The sequence below is a fragment of the Anopheles gambiae genome, chromosome 3 (assembly GCF_943734735.2).
Source record: "Anopheles gambiae chromosome 3, idAnoGambNW_F1_1, whole genome shotgun sequence".
In the NCBI taxonomy this organism is placed as follows: domain Eukaryota; kingdom Metazoa; phylum Arthropoda; class Insecta; order Diptera; family Culicidae; genus Anopheles; species Anopheles gambiae.
The window spans coordinates 89,916,353-89,940,753 of record NC_064602.1 but is presented as its reverse complement, the minus strand read 5'-3'; the positions used below and the strand labels follow the sequence as shown (position 1 = coordinate 89,940,753).

General features: G+C 44.4%; 1 protein-coding gene across 4 annotated transcripts in view; it reads left to right on the top strand.

Annotated features, from left to right (window-relative positions):
- Positions 1-24,401, top strand: part of LOC1280914 (ankyrin repeat and BTB/POZ domain-containing protein 2) — a 93,559-nt gene that overhangs the window by 42,869 nt on the left and 26,289 nt on the right. For all 4 annotated transcript variants that reach the window (XM_061655832.1, XM_061655831.1, XM_061655830.1 and 1 more), the window contains one exon: positions 15,222-15,847. In XM_061655832.1, coding sequence (XP_061511816.1) covers positions 15,585-15,847 — 263 coding nt within the window. In that variant the 5' untranslated portion in view covers positions 15,222-15,584. The remainder of the gene's footprint in view (positions 1-15,221; positions 15,848-24,401) is intronic.

The following is a 24,401-nucleotide window of genomic DNA, read 5'->3' as shown; positions in this document are numbered from 1 at the left end:
TTGCTATTTAATATCTGTTTTGGTCACATTTAGTTAAGAATTGGTTGTTAAGATTCAGATTTCTCAATCCAAACACGTCAACTCAAGTGCAACGAAACCTTGAGATCGGGTTTTGAAAATTCCCCTCTTTTCGCATTCCTATTGACCTTGGCTTTTGCGGTTTCGTGTTGAATTTTAGCAGCAACATGCGAACCTTCCATTCCAAAGCGAACGCTCACAACCAACGAAACTAATGACACCACAACGTGTCTTCTTCCGAAATCGGAAAAGTTGTACTTAATTGACGTTCCCTGCTGCTGCTGCTGCTTCGAAAGCGGTTTCTAAACCCTGCACAACCCTGCAAGCTGCACAATGTGATGATGCTTGCGGGTAAGGGATGATTTGATGAAGCGTACTTTTCGAACCCGGCACAACCTGCTGTTTTTGTTGTTTTACACCTTTCGTTCACAGTTCGTTCTCACTTTTAGTCGATGGCCGATATGCGAGCGAAGTTAATTTGCTGCCCCATTCCAGCTGAAGTCATATGCCAGCTCTGCTCTTCCTTCTTTTTCCTAAACTTCGCTGCTTTGCTGTTAGAATGGCTCGGGCATGATTCATCATTAACATAAAAACATCATTTGCAACGCCATTTTTCTACCCATCCCCGGGGGCGCACCATGGACCTTGGTCCCGATCCCGGGGGGCCAGATGGCAGATGTCTTGCTGCAGAGGGCCTCTGTCATTGCAGGTTGGCTGATTTTTTTTCTTTTTCTCATCGCGACGGTGGGTTTCTAAGAACGAATTTTGGTTTCGTTCTATGGTTTTGGGTCTTATTTTCATTCATTTTTGAGCCGTCCGTTGCATCAAGCTTCCGAGGGAAAATATTATGTTTTTGGTAAACAAATTTTCCCCGAAGCAACAACTACAGCTCCTTTCAATCGTCTGTCCGCAACCGTCTCGGATCGTTCAGTGCTAGACAGTTGAGCGGCGTAGTAAAATAGCGAAAAAATGATATCATAAAATCTGTAATTAAACTTAATTAGGCGTGTAATGTTATTATTAATTTCTCACATTATACCGATGCGTCTAGCGTGTCTGCCCGCCATGTGGGAGCCAAAGCAATTCCTTCCTTCCCTTCCACAGCAAATAGCAAAACTACGGTGGAGAGTGTTTTCTCTCCCTTTTTGCCATCACCGCCAGTGCTCTCGCTTATCGCCGTCGTTTTCCCGTTTCCTCGTTTACCAGACCCCCAAAAACCGATTGCTATCGGTAACCGGGCCTGATTCCAGACTCTCTATAGCGATCGGGTCCGCTGGAGCTGGAGCCTCCTGCTGACAACACCCGCTGTGCTTTCGTTTCGTAGTTAAAAAGCTCGAGAATGGCCGTGGCTCGCAATCTGCGGGCGAATGACTTTCCTAACCCGTGGCGTCCCAAAACCTGTTCCGGTGCGCGTTCGAGATGACGCCCGTAGGAGACACAGGGGCGCTGGAAACGGGGTGGTGTTTCTCGACTGTGTAATATCGATGCCCATTGATTGTGCGGCGCTGATAAAGTGCCAGGAATGTATGGTCTAAACAGATGTACAACAACCTGGGTTTGGTTGGTTAGGTGCGTCACGAGTAGGAAGTTGCACAGAGCTGAACTAACCTCGGAAGGAGTGCCGTAAAGGGTTTGCTTGGTTTGTTGGTGGAAAAATTAATCAAACCGCAATTGTTCTGTGGTTGAACGACGCAATGGCTTTTTCGTAGAATTGGGCTACCGAGTAATTTAATTCCTTAGAATAGTTCCATTCTAAGAGTGTTTACTCTTTATCTGTTTCATACATCTGTGTCTCGATATCAATGGTCTTGTGTATCTGTGATTTATTGGGGTTTAAATGTCCATCGTCCTGAGTAGTCCGATAGTCTCATGGTACAGGTGAACGGTCTTGCAAAGCCGGACATAGTTCCATTCTTGTCTTGGATAGACCACAACATCAAATGGAATTGGATCATTTCATCTCTTCTGTGACAAGAGTGGAAATATCCGACATGGTCATGTATATAAATAAGTAGAAGTCTTCTTAATTGTTATCTTCTTCATTGCTTATTCTTATTCATTTGGCAATGGATATGGTCCTTTAAAGAGAAAAATAAGTATATGTCTCCTTAGTTGTTGTCTTCTTCATTACTTACCAACAATCTATGGCTAACCAGATAGTTAAGTTATCATGCTTAAGGAGAACTACCAGGATGAGAATCAAACTCATTCCGGCCTTGTAGAAAGACTGAAGAGTAGTAGGTAGAGCTAAATACAAATGCCTTCTGAAGCAACTGTAATGAACAACTGTACACATACAGTGTATAGAGGACCGCCTTTGACTGAGCTGAGATTTGAATTCAAGACGTTTCAGATGATACGCTAAGCTTTATTCAACTGTGCTAAATACCCCAACCAACACGACACACTGAAGAACTCCAATAAAAGGTAGTTCCAGTAGCACAATATCCCATTTAAGCAAATTGCCGTAGTTCAACCACCATTAAATGAGTGTTGAGCAGAGGTTTTAAAATGAAATCTTACCAACCCCTCATCCGACGTATTTATCGCACTACACTTAATCTTAAATCGTTATCTTCCTGCTTAAGACTACTGCCCGTGTGTCGCACATCAATTTGCGCTGTCGCGTTAGCCCGCACATCCACATCATCCACGCAGGCTCGTAATCATATCTCGCGACAATAAAGCCTCTGCACACGCGCGCACAATAAAGAGATACCGATCGTCTTGAAATGCTTCATCGGTGACATTTCTTCTGCAGTGCAAGGGTAGCCCAGCTGCAGCTATTTAAACTGTCTCGCCACACAGTTAAACGCCAGCTTTAGTGAAGAAGGCAATGGGCATGGTTGTGCTGCCCAGTTTCCGTTCTTCTAAAACGCCTCGACAAGCGTAATAGTTTGCATCAGCATCATCATCATCATCACTTTCCCGTGGATGTTGTACGTTGGAGGGATTGTTCTGCCCCCCCGTGTGCTATATTGTTGCCGACTTTACAACGCCATTGCGGCCATTTGACTTTGTCCAACAATTTTGCAGTATCTGCAGTAACGCGGTGCAGCAGAGCGCTTCAATTTAATAACTTCCTCTCGGGCTGTTGTGTCCCCCCGCATCTTGTTGCAGCCTGCGGTGCCATTCACGGTGCCCTTCGACGGCTGCGAGGGCATCCCAGTTGGCGGCAGATCATTGCATGCAGACAACGGAAATGTCGTGAAGTCAAAATGTCAAAATCGTTATGGTTCAGTCAAGCGAAAGGATCGCGAAAAAGAAAGGCGAGCGTTGTGGTCGGGTTGTGAAGCAAATTATGAAGCTTAGATGATCGTTAATGTTGTAGGTTGTTATTAAATACTATTGTTATATATGAGCCAATATTGCTTGAAATTTAAGCCTCACTCCAAGGATTGGTCTGCCAGAGTATTAATTACTTATTTCAAAACACTCCAGTATTTATTGGAGTTGAAGGAATTACTCAGAGCCGAATGGAATTCCATGCGCAAAAAGGATACGCTTCACCCGGAATGTCTGTTGCATACTGCAATTGACCTCTACTTAGTAGGCATTACTCTCAACACGTTCGACAGCGACCTATTCTATTTTCACCACCAATCCCTTGCTCGTTGCTCCTGCCGCGCTCGCACGGGCCAGCAACCAGAGTCCGTATCACAGCCGACGAAATCTGTCGCAACGAGTTCCGCTAAGCAGGGCAAGGTAATAAATAAACGGACCGATAAATTTATGGCTTTTCAATTGAACATGAAAGGCGATCCTATAATTTGAGCCTCGGTCTAGGCTTCCCCCAACCGTCCCGGGTGTGTAGGGACCGCGAATTGCACAAAGTGAACCTGATGCAATATTGCCGCCGCTCAGGCAATTTCAAAACGGCACGTTCCTCGCACGGGAATAGGCTATTGAGTTTCTCACTAAATGTGTGTGTGTGTGCTCAAGTCCCTGAGCCGACGCGATAGAGGGTGGAATCATTCTGAAGGCCCGCAAGTCCACGAACGCGCCGAGTCTTTGCGCCGAGGAAATAGGAAAAGAGGCTGTATAATGCGAAATTCTGCACACAGCATGGTAAGTCCAGTAAGTGAGCGACTGCGCAAAAGGTTCGCAATCGCTAGAGAGGCCGGCGAGAGACACACACACACACACACACTCGGGACACACGGTGGGAGTTTTTAATCGAAATCTAATCGCAATCGCCACCACAAAATTGCAGCAAATTAATGGACCGTTCTGGTGCGCGTGCGCACAAACCTAAACGCCGGTTTCCCAGCTTTCCGGGCACGCAAACTCCCCACGGTCGATATTGAGCTTTGGGGAGCCTACCTAAGCCCCATTAAGCCGTTTGCTTTCAGGAGGGAATGTGTAATTAATATTGGTACACTCATTTGATACTAATTTTAAACGATTCAGGAACGTTATTTCATTGCTTTCTGCACTGAAAGCTCATTTTAGCCTGTCCTCCTTACCTGTTGGCATCTTGTTAGAATCTTCCCCATCCAGCGCAGCGTCCTCACTAATGGATGTGCGATAGAAGTTGGGAGATAAATTACGCGATGTAAATTGATTTATTGTCGGGAATGTCACGCTGCTAAACCTAATCCCTTCGCGCAGCGTAGGGTTTCGTTGTCTTCGCAGCCATGTCGTCGACTGCAGCGTGTTCTGCGTTGGTCGGTCGCGCGAAATCCTGACCGCTGGACGTGCTTTGGGCCTCGGGGGCCCAGGACGACGCGATGACGTGCTGTACTCAGCGTGCGTTAGGTTCAAGCGGATTATAGCGGCCTGCCAGCCAGCCACTTCGCCTAGCAGGGAGATCGTGCACTGCAAGCGTCAAAAACACTTTAGACAAATCATAGCTTTGCGTGTTGTTATCCTCTTTTTTTGCAAAAAAGGGGTAAAAAATGACAACAACGACAAAATCTTGTCTTGGACACATGTTAACGACGCGACTCGCTACGGTGTCTATTTTTCCCTGTTTCCGTTGTCCGCCCCGATCGTCGTCCAATTATCCAGCGCACAGGATTCGTGCAAGACATTTCTACGCCAAACGGTTCGCGCTGGTTTGGCATTAAAAAGTGGCAACCCCACGGTGGAGCACCCTGCCTTCTTCGCGCAGCAAAACATGATTTACATCTGATCTGACTTAACGAGAGCATGTCCGGCGGACGGGGTGGGGTTTTGTGGGGATTGCTTTTTCTCCTTTTTTGGGCGATGCGATGCAAAATTTACATTTTCAATCCGGGTTTCTACCACGGAACGCACCTCGGTCTCATCGTAGCGCCGAGGAAGACCACTGTCCCGGCCCACGGATGGACCGCTCGACCCCATGTGGGTGCATGGGTGGTTTCCATAAATTTCCTACATCGCGCGCGCGTTTGTACCAATCGCCTCCACCGGTTGAGAATGGCTGTAAGGGAGAAGATTAGACATCTTCCTGCCCCAAGACGACATCTGCTAGGAGTTTCACTTTCTCCTTGTGCCCCATCGCTTGTCTGGGTGTTTCCACTCCTCGTACGGTTGACCCTTTTACGAGTGCAAACTTCCTCGATCCTTTATCAATCCGGACTCGTTCGCGGTCGACCTTCATTACCATAACTTTCCGGTTGTGTTCGGGAGGGGGCTTCAACGGCTCAAACTTTCACCCGTCCCAAAAATATTGTTAAAAAAAGGGCTCCTACAACGCGCCATCAATGGAAGAGACGGGAAACAAATCGATGTCGTTTTCAACGCTTTTCCAGCGACAACCTACCAAGATCTTCCCAAATACGACACAAATTCCGCACGCAGCCCTGTGTGGGATCGTCCACTTTGTGTGTGTGTGATTCGGTCGCTTAATTCGTCTGTTTTTACGGTTCACTGACGTTCGTGCTGTGGGCGAGTTGTGCGAGGGCATGTTCCCACTAGTACAAGAAACACACGGTAAGGCTTCTCTCTCGGACGTGGTAGACACATTCTAAGCTCTGTCCAAAAAAAAAAACATCATTCTGAGCTATTGCCATCGAACAGGATGTTTGGGTAATGGCTGGAACGAATTCCGCACCCTGGAACAGGAACGCGACAAATTTGATCGCGTTACGCTTGTTACACTTCGTTTTTTTCCTGCCCCCGTCAGCGTGCTTTGTTTTCCGCACAACGAGAATGGAACGATTTCCGTTCTGACGCAAATTCAATTCCGGCACGGATACGCAACTACTTAAAAAGGGGTGTGAAGGTGCTCGATGAGGGTTCCTTTTTTATATACTCGTTAGTAGTGGTTTAAGAATAAATGGTTTTTGTAATTTATGCCAGTAAGTAATTTTAATTTTAGTTATTTCAACGATGTTTTAAATAATAGAGATTCCCCTAGTGATTAAGCGTTCTTCCTTAATGAAGGAATATTTAAATTTGAAATCAACTAACCTCTTTCACGACTGGCCTCGTGGTACAGTCGTCAACTCGTACGACTGATAACATATTGCTCCTTATGAGTTCAAGCCCCGAATCGACCGTGCCCTCCATATGGAAGACAATCTTCTTATCCTACTATGAGTAATAAATAGTAGTAGTGGTACATCCAAACAATTGACCCGGTTGTGTTGTGCCAAAGAAGAAGAAGAAGAAGAAGAAGAAGAAGAAGAAGAAAGCCTCTCTTACTTCTACGTTCAGGTCAATATTTGAAGCCATTTTCGTTCCTTGCAACATTTAAAAAAAACACGCTTTATAACACTGTGACGTTTGGCATTGCCATTTCACATCCGTGTGACAGCTGTCATAAAACACAAATTCCAATCCCGAATCCGATTTTCGTTTTGTGTTTGTAAACGTTCCCCCCCCCCCCAAAATAAAATAAAATAAAACAACAATTTCAGTAACAGCAGTTCGATTAGCCACTGTCCATAAATTCCGTCCCCGTGAGAAAAGGAAAGGTCGCAGAATGGAGTTTCCGTTTTCGTCACCTTAACCACACCACCACTCACCACTCACCGGTGGGTTTACTTCCTACGGTACATTATTTGGCAAATGTGTCATGTGTAAAAAGGCAGATGCAACACGCCTACATAAATTCCGACGCAATCAGCAATCCCTCCGCAGCGTTCGCGCGAGCGCGCACGCAACATTCCTTTAACAATTTTCCCCTACCGCGCGCGTCCCCGCTGACCGCGCGTCGCACGACTTTCTCCCAGCCCGTGCCGGCCCAAGAGTGCACGGACAGCAATAAAGATTCATATTTTATTGCACCATCTGGGACGGCGTAGCTTCCTTCGCTTTCTGCCTCCGATGCGGCCTGAAGCCAAGCGCAACCGGGATGCATCGGATTTATCAAAGGCATTATTGGAAGCTCGGTAAGGTACGGCAGAAAAGAAATTCCAACCATATTTATCATACTTCACCGCCGCCCATAAACCCGTACGGGCAGCACTGAGGCAGCAAAAAGCAGCATGGAAAAAAATGAAGCCATACAAAAGAATGCTCTCGGAGGGAATGGGGGGGGACACAAAAAAATGCATCGGAATGGCAACGACTTCACACCGCACGTGTGTCCATATTCATCAACATATATTTTATCCGCCCCATTCACGCACTCATAAAGTCGTCAGTCGTGTTCATATGTGTGGAGGGAGGTGGTGTGGCCGGAATGCATCCCGCGCGCTCGAATTCGCAGCGGAATTAATCTTTATCAAGCGAAATGTCACCCGAAAGGGCATAACATCCCGCTTTTAAAAGGGGTGCTGCACTGTTACATGAGTTAATAATTTAGATGACTATCAAAATTCATGCCAGCATAGACGTGGTGGCTGGGACGATTATTAGCATCAATTAAAACAGACAGACCATCAGCACGCATGAGAGCGCGCCGGCTGGTCGTTTGCGGAGGATGGAACGTTTCAAAACGCGAACCAATGGGTGCTGGGCGATGCCGGGACGCCGTTAATTATAATAATTACGTCCGGAAACCGTTCGGGAACCATATGGTTTGGGCAGCATCACAGCCCGCTCTGTCAGCTAATAACTAAACGGTTTAGAATCCGTTCGATCGTTTACACTTGCCCCTGATGTTACAACATCAGGAAAAACAGGAAGGAAGAGTTTCATTTCGAAATAAACTTTCCCACCGCATCACCTCGCAGGCGACATCTGGCTGTGTGATATGCGATCCTGGTTAACGATATCGAAAGCACACGCAACGCATCGACAAAGCAGGGCGCATTATTATAGAAACACAAGCTATCAATCCCTTTCGAAGCACTCCCTGAGATTCTTCGACTAGCAACTCCAACCTAACGGCAGTCCAGTGCGGAAGCAGTGTGTTTTTATGTGCGGAAAATGTTACCTTTTTTGTTCACCCCGAAGGCGGAAGAGAACGAACGGACCCCCCGACACACACACACCAGTTCACATCATTCTTTGTGGGTCGGCGGGGCACCGGTGTGTTGCATGAACAAAAAATGCATTTCATGTGTGTGTTTTTGTTTTTTATGAATGCCCTAATGCTCCATTATCACGGCATATCTGCGCATAACGTACTATTTGGTGCGGGGAGAGCTGGGGAGGTGGTTCAATAATTGTTTTGCACCCCAGGAAGGAAGGAAGTTTGCACCGTTTGTTTTTTTTTGTTCATACACGCTTACGAGTAAGGGGCAATTATGTTTATGATTCGGTTATGTTTACGCCTTTGCTCGGTTTTGTTATGGAGTGCGATCGTTCTTTCCTTTTCTTTATTGTTTCGTTGAATTCACTGGTTTTGCTGATGCACAATTCATTGTTACCAGATTTGCAAAGCATTTCCTTTTCATTTATTTTCCTTGTTGAATGCATTCGTGCTTTCTGTTGATTTTATTTTAGTTGTTTTTTTTTTGTTTCGGTTAAGTTTTTGATTTTGATGTTTTTTATCATTTGATTTAGACAATTTTTATGATTTTTTAGCGTTTTTTTGTATGTCAAGCTGCTAGTTTTTCAGTTTTTGTGTATTTTTTGTGCGACACGTTCAACCTTCAAGTTTTTGAAATATTAGTTAAAATTACGAAACAATTTCAGAGTTTTTTTTTTCTTAACATAAAAAGTTAACGCATTTTACATAACAAAAGACTTGAGTCAAAAAGTTCATTTTTCTCAAAATGCATTTTGTATTGAAGGATATAATTTTACTTAAGTTTATTTAACAGAAGTATCTTTAACTCATAAATTAATTTAATTCTCATTGGAGTACCAAATTCTCATTGGAGAGCAAATTTAAGAAATCTTACGTTGACACTTGTTAAATTTTTGGCCATTAACTCACGTTTATAGTTTAATCAAATTACAAAAAAATAGAATACCACAATAACTGGCTTTATTTGATACGTATAAAAATCATAGTATTTTGTAACTTTTAAAAAAACTAATAAGAATCGCACTTTGAATCATAAATTCTATGTCAAAAAACAAATAAATTCAATTTTGCATAACTTCTGGCGCTACGGGAGCACTAACGACAAACATCAAATCCAACTTTTCAAACATCTACAAAGTACTTTTTCCTGTAAAAACATACTTTTTAACATCCTTTTTTTTTTAAATTACACAATCACAACCATCCCATCTTTACTACAATTTAAATCGACATCAATCGAACGCCACACATCACGAATAAAAGATTAGTTGACCGGCCCTTTTACGGAAGCAAACCCGACCCGAACTCGAACTTCCTTCTCCGAGCTGATCGGAGCCCTTTCCCAGCCCCGGGTTGACGGTTTCCGATCGGGCCCTGTCCCATTAGTTCTTCAATTTCACCCTTCTTCCGTCGGTGCGGGAAAAGCCACCCTTCATTAGAACGCACCCTAATATGGCACGGGCCCAAAGAACTACTTAATGACTATTTGGTGTTATTTCAATCGTGACCGGGCGCAACGTCACTAGCCCACTCTCCCGCCCCGAACTCAATGGTGCGAGAGCCTATGAACAACTCCCCACAACTGTTCTATAAATGGGAACGATGCTTGCGATGCGTTCCTTGGCCGACAGACAAGGTGGTACGATAAATTTCCCGATAACAGGTTTTTGCGGAAAGGAAGGGAGCGTGTGGACCGAGAGTGAGGCAGTTGTTTAAGCTTCCCTAATGAACCCACTTGATCATCGGTGAGCCTAGTTTCGATCGAATGATGGGATGGATGGGAGAAACAAAACAAAAGCGAGCCAAAAATTCCCTCCTGGGGGCAGCAAACCCCAAGGGAGAGGGACACCCAATAAAAAGCACCACTAACAAGAGTCGTCTTACGCACCCGCGGATAGAATTTCCATTTCCTTCTTATCTAGCCTGCCGAGCTGGAACGCTATCACTCGTCCGATTGCCCCAGCCGTTCTGCCCCCACTGCTTGGCACGCATTTAAATATGAATAGCGTCAATACCGCGGGAGATACCGATCGGCATAAAACTGTATCGTCGCGACACACGCGTATGGCGGCGGCCTGCACAAATCGTCGCACTTAAAAAAACGCCATAAAATTCACCGTTCACAAGAAATGGTGCTGCCCGATGCTTCCGTCGGTCGGTAATTCTCACCCCTCAGCCGGTTCGAAAAAAAACCTGTTCGAGGCGCGATGCTAATGGGTATTGAAATTCGACCGAGCCTGGATTACTAATCGCTCGATGGCGGAGAAATTCTTCCCAACCGATACGGAAAGCCAGTGCGACAAAATGCAAAATGCTTCAAGTCAGTCAACGAAGTTCAAGTCAGGTAACGTACACTACTGTGATGATCAGCGGTGAATGTCAAACAGTTAGTGGATCATTTTTGGTGACATTTTTTGTAGCACTCCACTCTTGATCACTCACTTGATCATGACATTTTCTTTCTATGATAATCGCAACATTATTGGACCATACAACTTGGCAAGTATTCCCAAGCAACAAAATTGAGCTTGATTTTTGTTTTGATGGAATGTTGGGTAGAACAATTAAACATTTCAGCGGAAAAGCATGCACATTTTGTTGCTTTGGACTACTCGCACGCACCATATATCTTCCATGACTATCGTGATGATCACCGACATAAAATGTCACGACCAAGTGACTGTCCAAGAGATGGTTGGACAAAATGTCAACAAGTATGTGATGGTCACACCAACTGCGTGAGTCTCACCACTGATCATCTCAGTAGAACTCGTGACGCTGACATGAATCACATAACAAACATGACATAAGTCAGTGCAGAACTGATCAAAGTAAAAAAAGTCATGACAAAGTGACTGCCGAAAAAAAAAGTGAAAAAGCGTTGGTCACAAAGCATGTATTGGTCACACCAAATTTTTGAGCATCATCGCTGATTATCACAGTTGAGTACGTGACGCTGACATGGATGTTGTTTCGGTTGTATATATTTATGACATTGACAGTGACATTTTGAACACTGAAACAGACACGCCGTCATTGCGGTGATTTGCGCCTGTAAGGTAGGCTTTTGCCTTACACCTTCCAAGGGGAGGAACTGTCTATGGTTGTGAATTTGATTTTTTATTTATTTCTGTTTTTATGTTTGCAATTTAGGAGTAAAGTTTTTCCCATCCTTATTTCTGTTCTTCAGCTTGCATTTCATTCAAAATTATCTTAAACAAGGGAGCAATCACATAAATTAGTACCAATTTGTGTCCGAGCACCAGCGATGCCCAACAGCAGAAGCCTTATTTTTATTTTTTATTCCCATCACTTTCGTTGTCTATAAATTGCTTTGCGTTTTTTTCCCTCTCAACACAAAATAATAAAAAAAAAGCTGAAATGGAGCAACAACTTCCCCTTTTATGCTTTATGCCACAGAGCTTAAGAAAATAAAAGAACCCTTTCAACCTCTTCGCGATGAAAACAGCTCAACTCGTTTGCTGCTTCGTAGCAGCACCGAGCAGCAGCAGCATCATCGTTCGTCGAACAAAATACGACCACATCCCTTTGGGGTATTTTAACCGTGCAGCAGTATCTGCGTGGAACAATTGCGCGTGAATCAAAACGAAGGTGTGTCACGCAATCGATCAAACGTTAATGATCCTCGCTGCCCGTTCTGTGCCCGTACGGTTTGTGCATTCCACTGACGTGCTTCGCCTGGAAGCCATCAAACACATCAAACCCCATCGCTGACCCGTCGACGACAGTGAGCGCCCGTACGCAACGGGCCAGACAGGCTGGCGGAAGAATACTTATGCTCGCATAAATTATGCTCCCGAGCGAGCCGAGCGCACCGTCAGAACAATTCGAAACGGGCCAGGGGGGTGATGCAGATGCAATAAGGGCTTCCCAATTTACCTTGCGCTGGCTGGCTGACTGGCTGCCTGATTGCCTTTCCACGATGATGCGCGCCCCCAAAAGCAGACAACATAATTTTGTCAAAAAATGCTTTCTCCTTGTGCTCTCATCATCGCAGTTGCTTGTCGACCACAAACTCGATCGCTGAGAGCTGGAGCTGGTCCTGGAACTTGTTTTGGAACGCGCTGCTTCCCCGCTCGCTGGGCTTGTTTTTTTTTTTGGCAAGAGAATTTTCACGCTGCAGGACGCGCGCATTAGAATCCTGTACGACCGAGTTCCGTTTATGGAGATTTTCATCTCGCCAGCAAACGGTTGAACACAACAACATTAGGACGTTGCCGCATCGTGGTGTTTTTCGGCAAGGGACCGGTTTGTTCCTCATCACCACCTTTGCTTTCTCGCCCCAAACGCGCTTTCAGCGCGATCGGAATGATTATTTCGGTCCTCATGGCTTGCAAGGGTGAATATTGTCCGAACTTTACATTCTTTGCCCGTTCACCGTTTCGTTCGCCCCAAAATGACCTTTGGGGCGATATATCCTTCCGCACTGTGGTGCAGTGCGGTCGTAATTGCCGCTGCTGCTGCTGCTGCTGCTGCACAAGGTAGCAAGACACTTCTTCACCCTTCACACGGAGCAACTCGGTGCACTCGGCCGTTTTGGATAGGGAGCGTCCACTATCTAAGAGCGTAATCGAACTGATTCACCGGCAGCAGCAACAGGGCGCGTACAGCAAACCGGCCCCGGTTCACTCCACCCCTCCGGGTAGATGTACCCCGTTTGATAATCACCACGTATCTGTTGCCTGCATAATAAAATTAAACGCTGCCAGCGCTTTCTGTCAAAGCACCCGGGTGTGCGCCGGGGCGAACAGAGCCGTCGGACCCGGCCAGCTGCCGTCGGGTGTCCTTCACCTTTCAACGGGAAGAATAGGGTGGGGGATACCGTGGTACGAACGCAATCGAACCTGCGTCTCAGACGCTCAGACAGCGAATGCAAAGGAAGTAAAGATGACTTTTCTCGATCGATCCCGAGCCCCAAACCCAGGCGCGCACGCGTGTGTGTGTACGTTGAACTGTTGAACACCTCGCCCGAGGCCAGACGGTTATCGTGATTTTGAAACTCGATCATAAACAAAAAGTTCCTCCAGAAATCCAGACGGAAGACGGGTCACTGGTGAAGATGGGGCGGCAAGATTACGGTTGAGCTTTAGAAGAAGATTATAAGACAGTTTTCAAGTTACCCAGTTCTTAGGCGATACCATGATAATCGTTCTACAATCAAATTGTTTTACATAGCGTATCAGGCAACTTTCGAGCAAAGATAATAAATAAAATAAAGATGAAGACGAATGTAAAATCAACATTAAAAAGATCAAAATTTTGAAAAATAAACCAGAATAGGAGGAAAACCTCTATGCGACTATAGGAACAAGAAGCCACCACGCTGCAGTACGATCCAAGAAATTCCATCGGCTTAAGCAAGCTCACTTTGCTGTTGTAGAGTTCCGTCGAAAAAGCTTGCTAGCGTTAGAGAATATAAAACGAAACTCTAACTTTGACGAAGCCTTTCGCCGTAGACTTTGCGCTTTCTTCGTTGGGTTTTTTGAACGTTGAACGGAAACTAGGCTATGCAGTTTAAGCATTCGTTTGTTTTATCTACCATTGATGTTATGACCAATACTCAAAATCAAAATTAATATATTTCGATTGTTAAATATGGTTGGAATACCGTTCAAGTTGGTGAATTTTACAAATTTCTGTGATAAAGAATATCACTGTAACTGTAACCAAAAAAATTGCTATACAAATCCTTCATTAAGAGGCATTTCTTAACTTTGGAGAAAAGGTTTGTCACTTGAACAAAGCTCTTGGCATGGTTTCCTTCGCAGAGCAAGTATGACAACAAGCAATATTCGACAAAATATTCAAAATAATTTACGACCTTTCATCAGTTTTCAGAATCAAAAATAAAACCACTCTACCAAAGTTCTGATGTTTCTATGTTTATTCTAAAAATCAGATCGCATTAAAACTTAAAAATATATAATCTCTTGCTAACAAATAAAGCATCCATGACCCACACGTTTGTGTGTAATATTTATAGCCAGCGTGTTAATTGCAAACATGCTCCTTCTGTCCATTGCAGCTGGATGGCTGTTTCACTGCCCAACAGTTCGCTGCCTTTTATTGACTCCAATCCGGCCTGCAGTAAATAAAATTTCACTGACTTTCTACTCGTCCCTTAAATCACACTCCATCGCTTACCTTAACAAGCGCGCGTACGTCCTTCATATCAGTTCAAAGGTAGTATACAACCTCACCAATCATCATCATCCCCGTCACCTGAGCCGTCAACCTGAATCCGTTCTGTCGTGTCCCATTTTCTTCGTCCTTCTGCAACATAATGTACGGCCGAACCGCTCGCCTGCTCATCGTAAAACCATCGCAACAGGGACACACTGGCAAGGGAAACCAAACCCTTGCCCTGCCCGAGCAAATGAAATGTGTCGTTACCGGGCACATTTATTTGCTCGATTGACCCTGCTCCTGACCGTCAGCAGCCGGACTGGCCGAACCGGTCGACACGGGCGGTAACAGAAAAAAAAACCACTGAACAAACCTGAATTATTCGGGTGGCTTTTTGGCAACTTTTGTTGGGTCCCCGTGTGTATAATTTATGTTCATGTTGCATTCGAATAAATTGATTTTTGTCCCTTCCTTTGTCCGCTGCCTCCGCCGTTTCGGGGGTTGTCGAAAAAAGGGGCACAGACACAGATACATACACACGCGCGGAAAGTCCGCGACTTTCCGTCCCTCGGTGAGCCGGATGTTTGTGTATTGCTTTGTAAATTTACTCACCTCAATTTCAATCGTATTCTTATTTACGGTTTTTTTGTTTGTTAACGTTTGTTTATTCCTCTTCTGCCCACCCATCTGGGGATTGTTCCAATTTCAGGTCCACGCTGCAGTATCCCCGAGACAAGGAACTTCAACACCAGCGCGCCCCAAGTCCAGGTCAAGTGAAATTCTTTTGCACCCTTTTGCCAAAGCGTTCTTGAGTGGGTGCGGGTGTGTCTCCAGAAAAGGGCGGGAGTAGTGAAAGCGTCTGATTCCCGAAGACAAAACAGCAGTACAAGTGGCCCTAATTTGGAGTAGTGCGCTGCAACAGGGCCTACACACGCACAAGCGAGCGAAACCACTGCCAAACCATTCCTGCCGGCATGGACACCCGGTGATAGTGGTAACAAAGGAGAGACAGAGAGAGAGAGAGAGCGCACGAGAGCGCATACGCAAACAGGCCAAAAACCATGTCACCGCTATGAGTCATACGACAGTATCTGCGAGCGTCATCCAGGCGGTCGGGTCGCCGGGTGCGGCGGTGTCCACGCCGGGAGGACCTCCACCGGTCGCCGCCACGTCCGGTTCGGGCGGGAACGGGAACAACCATCACTGGACGTCGCACGCCGGCCGACACAGCTGGGATCCGGGCCGGATGGTCGGTGTGGAGCATCTGGCCGGTGCCCTCAGCCCGCTGTGCATCACCGACGCCAACCACGAGATCGTACGACCAAAGCCCAGGCGGTAAGTGTGCGCTATACCGTAGCCGGTTGCAGGTATATATGGTGTAAGGGGGGTTGCGTTCATGTTCAAAGATGCGCCTGGTGGGTAGGCAACCCGCACCACATTTCAAACGGGTGAAACGTTACAAATGTTTAGCGCTCGTGCAAAAAGCTCGCTCGCGGTTAGAGATTTGCGTAAAGTTAACATCGTTTGTTAAATTAGTTTCATATTTGTTCAGTAGTTAAAACGTTTATTTAAAATAAAGTAATGGAAAATGTGCTCATTAAATGCTTCTAACGGAGCAATTTCAACAATCAAAGATATTGAAGTGAGAAAATCATTTCAATTTCGATGCAATCGTTAAATATAATTTGATAAGAAAAATCCTGTCAAATGATCCATCTACAGCAACTTCAACAATGTAGATGAATTGGACTAGGCATTCATCTACGTAGAATTGTAGGGGTAGAGATTAAAGTTTTGTATAACAGTGTTTTGTAAAATAATCTAATAGCAACCTTTGCTAACACCATAGCCTCATTAGTTTGGTACTGTAAAAACAAACCGACCATTTGGACTCAAGCTGGAACGACCATTATGTCCCAAGTGAAACATTTTAGAATTTTTAACTTTAAAAACTTTACATTAATTTTTTTTTTAATTCTTACGAAGACGGTCAAAATAGGAACGTTTTGACCAATTATTTCTTTATTTATTAATTTATGTATAAATCTTAGGTTAAGAAATATTCATGGCGTGCATTTAACATTGTATTTAATCTTTTTTCAATGGTCAAAAGTCATCTAATACGTGTTAATTTGCCAATATTGGAAGTGACCATTTCGCCCCACTTTCCGCTAAATACTTCAAATGAGGACGTTCGTAAAATAGATTTTACGTATCCAACCCAAACCTAACGAAAAAGACTATTGATCATTTCTTCTTAACAATATGTTATAGAATTTCCACGTTTATGAAAAATATAGGACGGTGTCCTTGCTTTAAAATTTCACTTTACATGCAGTCTACGATTATCTATTAGCAAATGGTTTTAAGAAAAAGAAAGATCAACAGCTTGCACAATTAAAAGCAATGTAGCAATGTAACAATGTAACAAATAATTATTTGATGGCAGACCTTACATAACCTGCTGCTATCATCAGGTGCCATCCAGCCCAAATGCATCTGCATGTTAAAACAAGAAGCAATTAGCTAGCCTGAATCCATATGCACCATCAAACAGCCGCCCGAACATCCCGTCGAATTAAATTTGACACACTTTTGGAATCTATCTTGCTTGTTTTAGTAGTGTAATTAATAGCCCGCTGTATTGTCCGGTAGCAGCAGCCGTTCTTTCTGTACACTTTAACTATTATGCAAGCATCAATTTCCTCCACTTGAGCTGCAGCTTGATCCTTGGTACTGTTCTACTTCAACAGTTGCTCTAAACTGAATGGTTCTTGTAATAGCAGGGTATGCATCACGAACATCGCACCACGCTTACGCGTCATCCTAGTTGCAGGTCCAACGTACTGACCTAGAATAATCCCGCCACAGCTGGACAGGGACAAGCCAGCACGTGCGCCCATTTGGCGAATCAATTATATCGCACCAGTCGTACCAGCTGATGCGTAGCAGAAGGATTCTGATAACCCTCGATCGCTTCTCTGATGTTCTGCTAATAGCACATTGCGCACTGCGTAATATGTGACAATTACCCCGAAAAATCCGCCCGACCCCGGCAACCGTTACGCGAAGAAAGCAAAAGCGTGCGCGAGTAAGCGACGAACCCTATCATTAACTTTCGCTCGCGAAAAGAGACAAGCACATGGGATGACGTTGCGCACACTGCCTGCGTTTCCACCAGCTGGATGCGAATCGATGGCGAGCGCTAATTGTTGCGACAATGCGCTCTCAAGAACGGCCCGAAAGGAAAGTTTATTAAGCGCAATTAGCCGGCAAGTGCGCGACCGGATTTGAGAATAAACTCCCACCACACGGTAACAATTCGGTAACTTCGGTGCAAATTGAGCCTAAACGTAAAACGATACCGGTCGCATTACACCGGCTGTGGCGAACCAGTCCCAGCGATTAGCAACTGTCACGTCTCGGGCTAACAACTCGTCCCGGCTAATTAGTGTGATAGCACAGCACCAACAACAAAAGGCAGCTCCTGTCACCCATCGCTTGCGGGCGTCTATGGGTGCCATGGGATATGAAAGACGTTTCTCGTGAAACCCCGCAGCGGGGGGGAGCGAAAGAAAATAATTAAACCCCAAACCGTCCCCAAGCGCGCCCACAAACACGAGAGCATGATAAACAATGCTGAGAGCCAGCGAGCGCGACTGGGAACAACTGCAGCAGCACCAAATGCAGTGCCAGTATTTCACTTTCGATTTTATTCCTTATCGCAAAGGGAAAAACTTGGATGGTGCTTTTTTTCTGCTTAATTTTTCCTGCTAGTGGGGTGGATTTTTCGGGTGGAAAAATTGTGCACAACTACATAACTCTAAAATTTTCACACAAAACCAAGATTGTATAACGGATGTGCTTTCTCTTTTTCGATTACGGTGCTGGGTTGCTTCCAGAAGCGCATCCCCCGGCGTGGGGGATTTTGAATTATCATAAACTTTGACAGCTCGACAAACATTGGTTTGACGGTTGATGGAGCGACCCCATTTGCCTTTTATTTTATGGAATGAAAAACTCTGCCTGAATTAAACCGAATTAGATGATGATCAAACAACGCGCAGCGTAATTGTAGCGCCGTTGATGCAAGCAAGCAGAGCAACAAAAAAAGTTTGAGATAAAATATATTCTTTCCTAAAATTGCCCCAAAGCCATCAAACCAGTCACCACCACGCAATTAAGGTGCCAGTTTGCATTAATAATGCGAAAAGTTTTGAGCCGTTCTGTAGCGAACTAAATGAGCGCGAGCTTTGGGCGCTCACAAATGGGACCGTTGCGTTGTTGATTTAATAGTACACTCAGAACCCCATTCCCCATGGGACTTGACTGGATTCTTCCAGCCCGTTCCAGGGTGTAATAAATGGTGTAGCTAAATTACGACTACAACTGCCGATTGTGCAATGAATAAAACATTCATCAACCGATCAACGCATTCGAAATGGGTCAGTAGCGTCGTTACTTCGCTGCTGTAGATGATTGTTTTACGACTTACCCCGCGGGATATCCAGGGGGACAAAACGGGGGTTCTGTTAATACTTCCCGTGACAGGGGGGATCATCCCTCAGGAACAGTTGGGCTGTGATAATGCGACGAGGAAGCTGTAAAATTAAAAGAATAATGCTTTAGAGCATAAGAACGTTGCTGCAAGTGAAATAAAATGCAACCAATTGCTAAGTTTATTGCGCTTCCCAGAACGCTTCTACGTTCGCTTGAATACACTGACAAATTGTATGGTTTAATTTTGTTGTCCGTAATAGCTTTATGGTAAGAATATGCTGTTCTTTTATTGTTTATGATTCTGTTTCATGCTGTGTTTATGAATGAGAAATAATAAAAGCCTTACGAAAGACAGCACTAAACAAACAGGAACAAAATTCATCTATCACTATTGCATAGAGAGAGGATGCAATGTTTTAGCTGAAATGGGGAATAAAAAGCTTGAAAAAAGGAAGCTTCGAAAGCTTCTCTAATGTGATGCATTTTTTTGTAGTTTGCCAGAATAATATGAGACAAATATTATACTATGAAAGTAATACTACAATACTCACTGTTACGACTTTAGGACTCTCTATGACATGAAGACGAAAGCTCCGATCAATGAAATGCCATGACAATGGTATTGTATAAAGAGGAAATTCAGTAAAATAAATTAACAATATAATCCACACTTCTCAATGAATTTTCCCAGATCGATTTACTGATAAATTATAGTCATAAATTAACCCGACTGCGCATGCTCACGTATTATTGTACTGCGTCACTGCTCGGTATGTGCAGTTCTTGCGTTCAACGAATTTTTGACTTAATCCGCGATAGAAGCCTGAATTTGTCTCAACATATGATTATCATTGCTAGAAAATAAAGAAAAAGATAGAAATGATTGAGGGAAAGAAGCATGTTGGAAGCAATTAACAAGATGGAGAAGAAGAAGAAGAAGAAGAAGAAGAAGAAGAAGAAGAAGAAGAAGAAAAAGAATAAGAAAAGGAGAAAGATAAGGGAGAAGAAAAGGAAGAAGATAAGGGAGAAGAAAAGGAAGAAGAACAAATCAAAAAAGAAGAAGAAAAGGAAGAAACAAAAGAAGAAGAAGATGAAGAAGAATAAAAAGAAAAAGAAGAAATAAAATAAGAAGAAGCAAAGAAGAATAAAAAGAAAAGAAGAATAAATGACTCCAACAAATCGGCTGATTGCAATTGTTTAAGCGCTATTTCTGACGTAAAATTGGAAGGACAAGATTCTTAGTAAACAATGATAATGTGATAGTTCTATCAATCACTTATCAAACTGGCAAAAAAAAGAATAAAGCAAAATGTGCACCGTTTTTAACTGACCTCTGAAAACTTTCTTCCACTTCCTAGCGCAGTGCAATCCCAAAATAAACACAGCTGTTAAAGCGCCAACATCAAACGCTATCGACAGCGTGGATCACTTCCTCCCACGTGAGCCAGCTTTTCAGCACTGGGAGAGTGTCTTTCATCAGCCCCACGCCGATGCAGCCACCATATAATTTGTTGTTTGCAAATTGTTATGCTCCGATCTAAACAATGCATAACAAACTCGCGAATAAAAAAAACCCGGGGGAGCATTCCATCATTCAACAAAAGAATCTCCCAAATCCGGTTCGAGCATTGAAGGTTTAGTTGCTGGTTTTTTTTCTGTACTTCACAAGACGATTTGTGTGACCTCCCCGCACGCTGGAGGGACCAACATCCCGCCGAGTCGTCCACCATCCCAGTCGGAGAACAAAAAGCCCGCGATCAAAAATAATGAAACATTCACCGGCACACGCAAAACGAGCGAACCCATTTCACGCTCCTTTTAATGGCTAATTTTGTTGTTACCGAAAAGTCAAAAACACAGGAAAAAAACAAGTCAACTTCTTACCAACCCTGAAAAGAAATTGCAACCAACGGATCCACCCATCATCATCATCGTCGGAGGCTGCACGCGTTACATCATGCGCGACTCTCGCCGTGCTGAAGGGAGGAAAAACGCGCAATGCCCTGGCGCTTTTGTTCGGCGGTCATCCCCTTTTTGCTCGCAGTACCAAGCAAACAGCCCCCATAATACACAATACTAATTTAGTCTTTCCTACGGCGAGCGCGCGCCGAAAGGAAAGTGAGAAAGTGTGGGAGTTTTGCGGATTCGAATCCATGCTTGCCCGATCGCCCCGGAACAGCGCCGGATTGGAGATGATGATGTCTCCCAAAGCAAACAACGCCTGTTGTACATTTTCCCGGCGCCTGCTGCAACTCTCATGCGCTGCCATAACCGCGTCACGTCACCCCCGAAGGTTTGCTGGTGCGCTTTTCCGCGCAGGGCGGGTGCTTCATTTTTCCGACTACCCCAGACAGGGCTGTGATAAGCCTGCCTTCGCTTTATGCTCCATTGTGCAGCATTCTTGGCGTCGGTCGTGGATCACTTTCTTCCAACCGAAGACGCAGAGCAATCGCTGCCCGCCGCCGCACCGTACTTACGCAATCGCTGAGAAATTGTGTATGTGTTTGCGCGCTTGCCTTGGGCGCGGCTGTTGAAGTCACGTGGGAATTTTCATCCAAACAAATCACAAAAAAACGGGAGCGATTAATATAATCTACTATCTCTTGGAGATCGAGGGAAAAAATGAAAATGTTCCGATTGCGATCTACATTATCGCACAACCGAACGCGCACGCCTTCTTGTCTCTTCATTTCCCCCCAAGCCAAAACCCTTGGTAAGGGAAGGGCGACCCCCGGAAGAGGATTTGCCACCATGGGCAATTCAAAACACACAAATCGATGTACTTCTCTTCTTTTCCATCCGGCTGTAACAGTTTATCCCATTCCAACACCTTTTAAATCCAGCACACACACACGCGCATGCGGTTGCTGCTGCTTTGCATTTGGCTCGTTTTCTCACTCTTCGTTTTAATTATTAGCCCGCCCCGCCGAAAACCAAAACCCTTTTGGCAGGAAGGGCGCACCAGGAAAAAAAAACAAGGCGCGTTTCCCTCATTCTGCCCCATTCTTCCGTATGCACACAACAACAACGACGAGGCTCACATTTGTAATGGAGTTGTTTTTCGCTTCCAAGCAGCGATTTGGAGCGCTATTTGTTGTCGGGTCTCATCCGTCTTTACCACTTTTCCTTTCGCACTGATGCCTTTGTTGCCTTTGCGTTCGCTTCCAGTTCGGCCCGCGGTCTGAGGCGCACGTGCACGCGCGTACGGTGCGCGGAAGACACAGCCCGCCACAGCTAAGGGCACTATTTCATGCCTGTTGCCTGTGTGAGGAGTGTGTAAGGTCCGCATGTTTTTTTTTTTGTTTTGCCACCCGGTTGTTTCCTTCCACCCCTTGCTGTCCCCGCATTTAATTGGAGCCTTCCGTTACGGTACGCGGGAGACCGTGATGCGTTCAATTAGCGCACCACCACTCGCCCCCAAAATGTGTATCTCTCCCACCAGCACACACCCAACGCTCACTTTCGTTTGCGGTGGAAAAACGCTTCATTTACATTTGACCATTAGTCGCTAGGGCTATGATTAATGGCAGTTCTGGTTGTAGGCGGATTGGTTTTTCCTTTGCCGCTTTGTTCGATGTCTGTTTGTTGTTGCAATGTTAGTGTAGCACTGCAAACACTTTCATTCAAATGTTTTATTTGGATGGAGTCTCTATTAACGGTTGCTGGTTAAAAAGGGTAGAGAGTGAAAATTATTATTATCGATTAGAAAATTAAATCTTCAAAACAGCTGCCAATAAATCACTACAAGCTTGGATAACTGTGGATATAAAGATGATAAATGGTGTAGCTTTTTTCTTATTAATGCTGGTGATCACCAAACTATCCATTGAAATTAATAAATATGGCGATTTTATTAGCGCTGTGTTCCATACTGATGGGCCGGTCTGGTGGTACAGTCGTCAACTCGTACAACCTATCAACATGCCCGTCATGGGTTCAAGCTCCGAATGAACCGTGCACCCACATATCCTATGAGTACTCTATAACTCACTGAAAGTCCAGCCCACTAGCGGTACAGGCAAGCCTTGACAGACAATGGTTGTGTTGTGTTGTGCCAAAGAAGAAGAAGAAGAAGTGTGCAGTACTGCCATTTGAATTGATTTGGTTGGTTGGTTTCGTTCCTCATCTAGCCCATCCAGCAAGGACTATTTGACTATCTGGTACTAATAGATCTATGAAGACTTTAATATATGCCGGTATAAACGCGTAGGGATGCTGACCTTATGCTGACGTAGAAGATCATTTCTACGTCAGCATAAGGTCAGCATCCCTACGCGTTTATACCGGCATATATTAAAGTCTTCATAGATCTATTAGTACCAGATAGTCAAATAGTCCTTGCTGGATGGGCTAGATGAGGAACGAAACCATGCAGATTTGTAACTGACAAGTGTTTGATGATATGGCTATAACGATCATATTCCAAACATCTGTCAAACGCCACAATCAAAGAATGCTTTTCTACTATTGAACTTTCGTTTGCTCTATATTAGTATTTCAATAGTTTCCGTTACTTGTCAAGCTTCAATCTTTTAGTTTATTAAATGTTTTTTCCTAAGTTATGAAGCTTAAAATATTCATGAGTTATAGCAGATACTAGATAAAGCAGATCAGATACGATCGCTTGTTAAAAACTTGTTAAACAAAATTCAAATAGTTTTCGAGAACAAAAATTAACTAAAAATCAATTGCAAGATACTGTATTATTGCCATACTGCTGAGGATACTATTTTTCGGATAATTTCGAACCAAACCTTGGCGCAAGAGATGAGAAGGATCCGGATGAGAATTGAACAAAGACCCGCTATAACAGAAACAGACGCGACAACTATTGGACCATCTAGCCGTACCTCGTGTTGTGTAGCTATTAGTCTATAAAAATGCTATAGATCACGACGATATCAATCGAATTGTACTTTCGTACTCATACACTTTCGTCTCTTTGATGTGCTCAAATTCATAGAATTTTACACCATGAAATTAAAAATATGATTGTGTATTTCTAACTGATAATGCATTTAAAGCAGCCATCATAACATCGTGCTTAACGACTGTGAAAAAATAGATTGCTCAGTTGACAGCTCAGAACAGCAAAAGTGTTCCTAAACCCAGGAAATGGTTCAAAACTAGGTTTCCTCAAACTTTTTTACGGACCATAATGCATATCTGCCAAATCATACTTATTTGCCCCATCTCCATTACTGAAGAAACAAGATCAAAGCCCTTATCTAACCATGTTTACGCCACCGCCAAATGATACCGCTCCATCGCTCAACACATCAACGCGCTAACAACACCCTCGTTTTTTTTGCGGAAGCAAAGTGCCAAGAATCTGCCAACGAAATATGAGCCGCTTCCCTGTGAAGATGAGCAGAGATCGCTCTTTCGT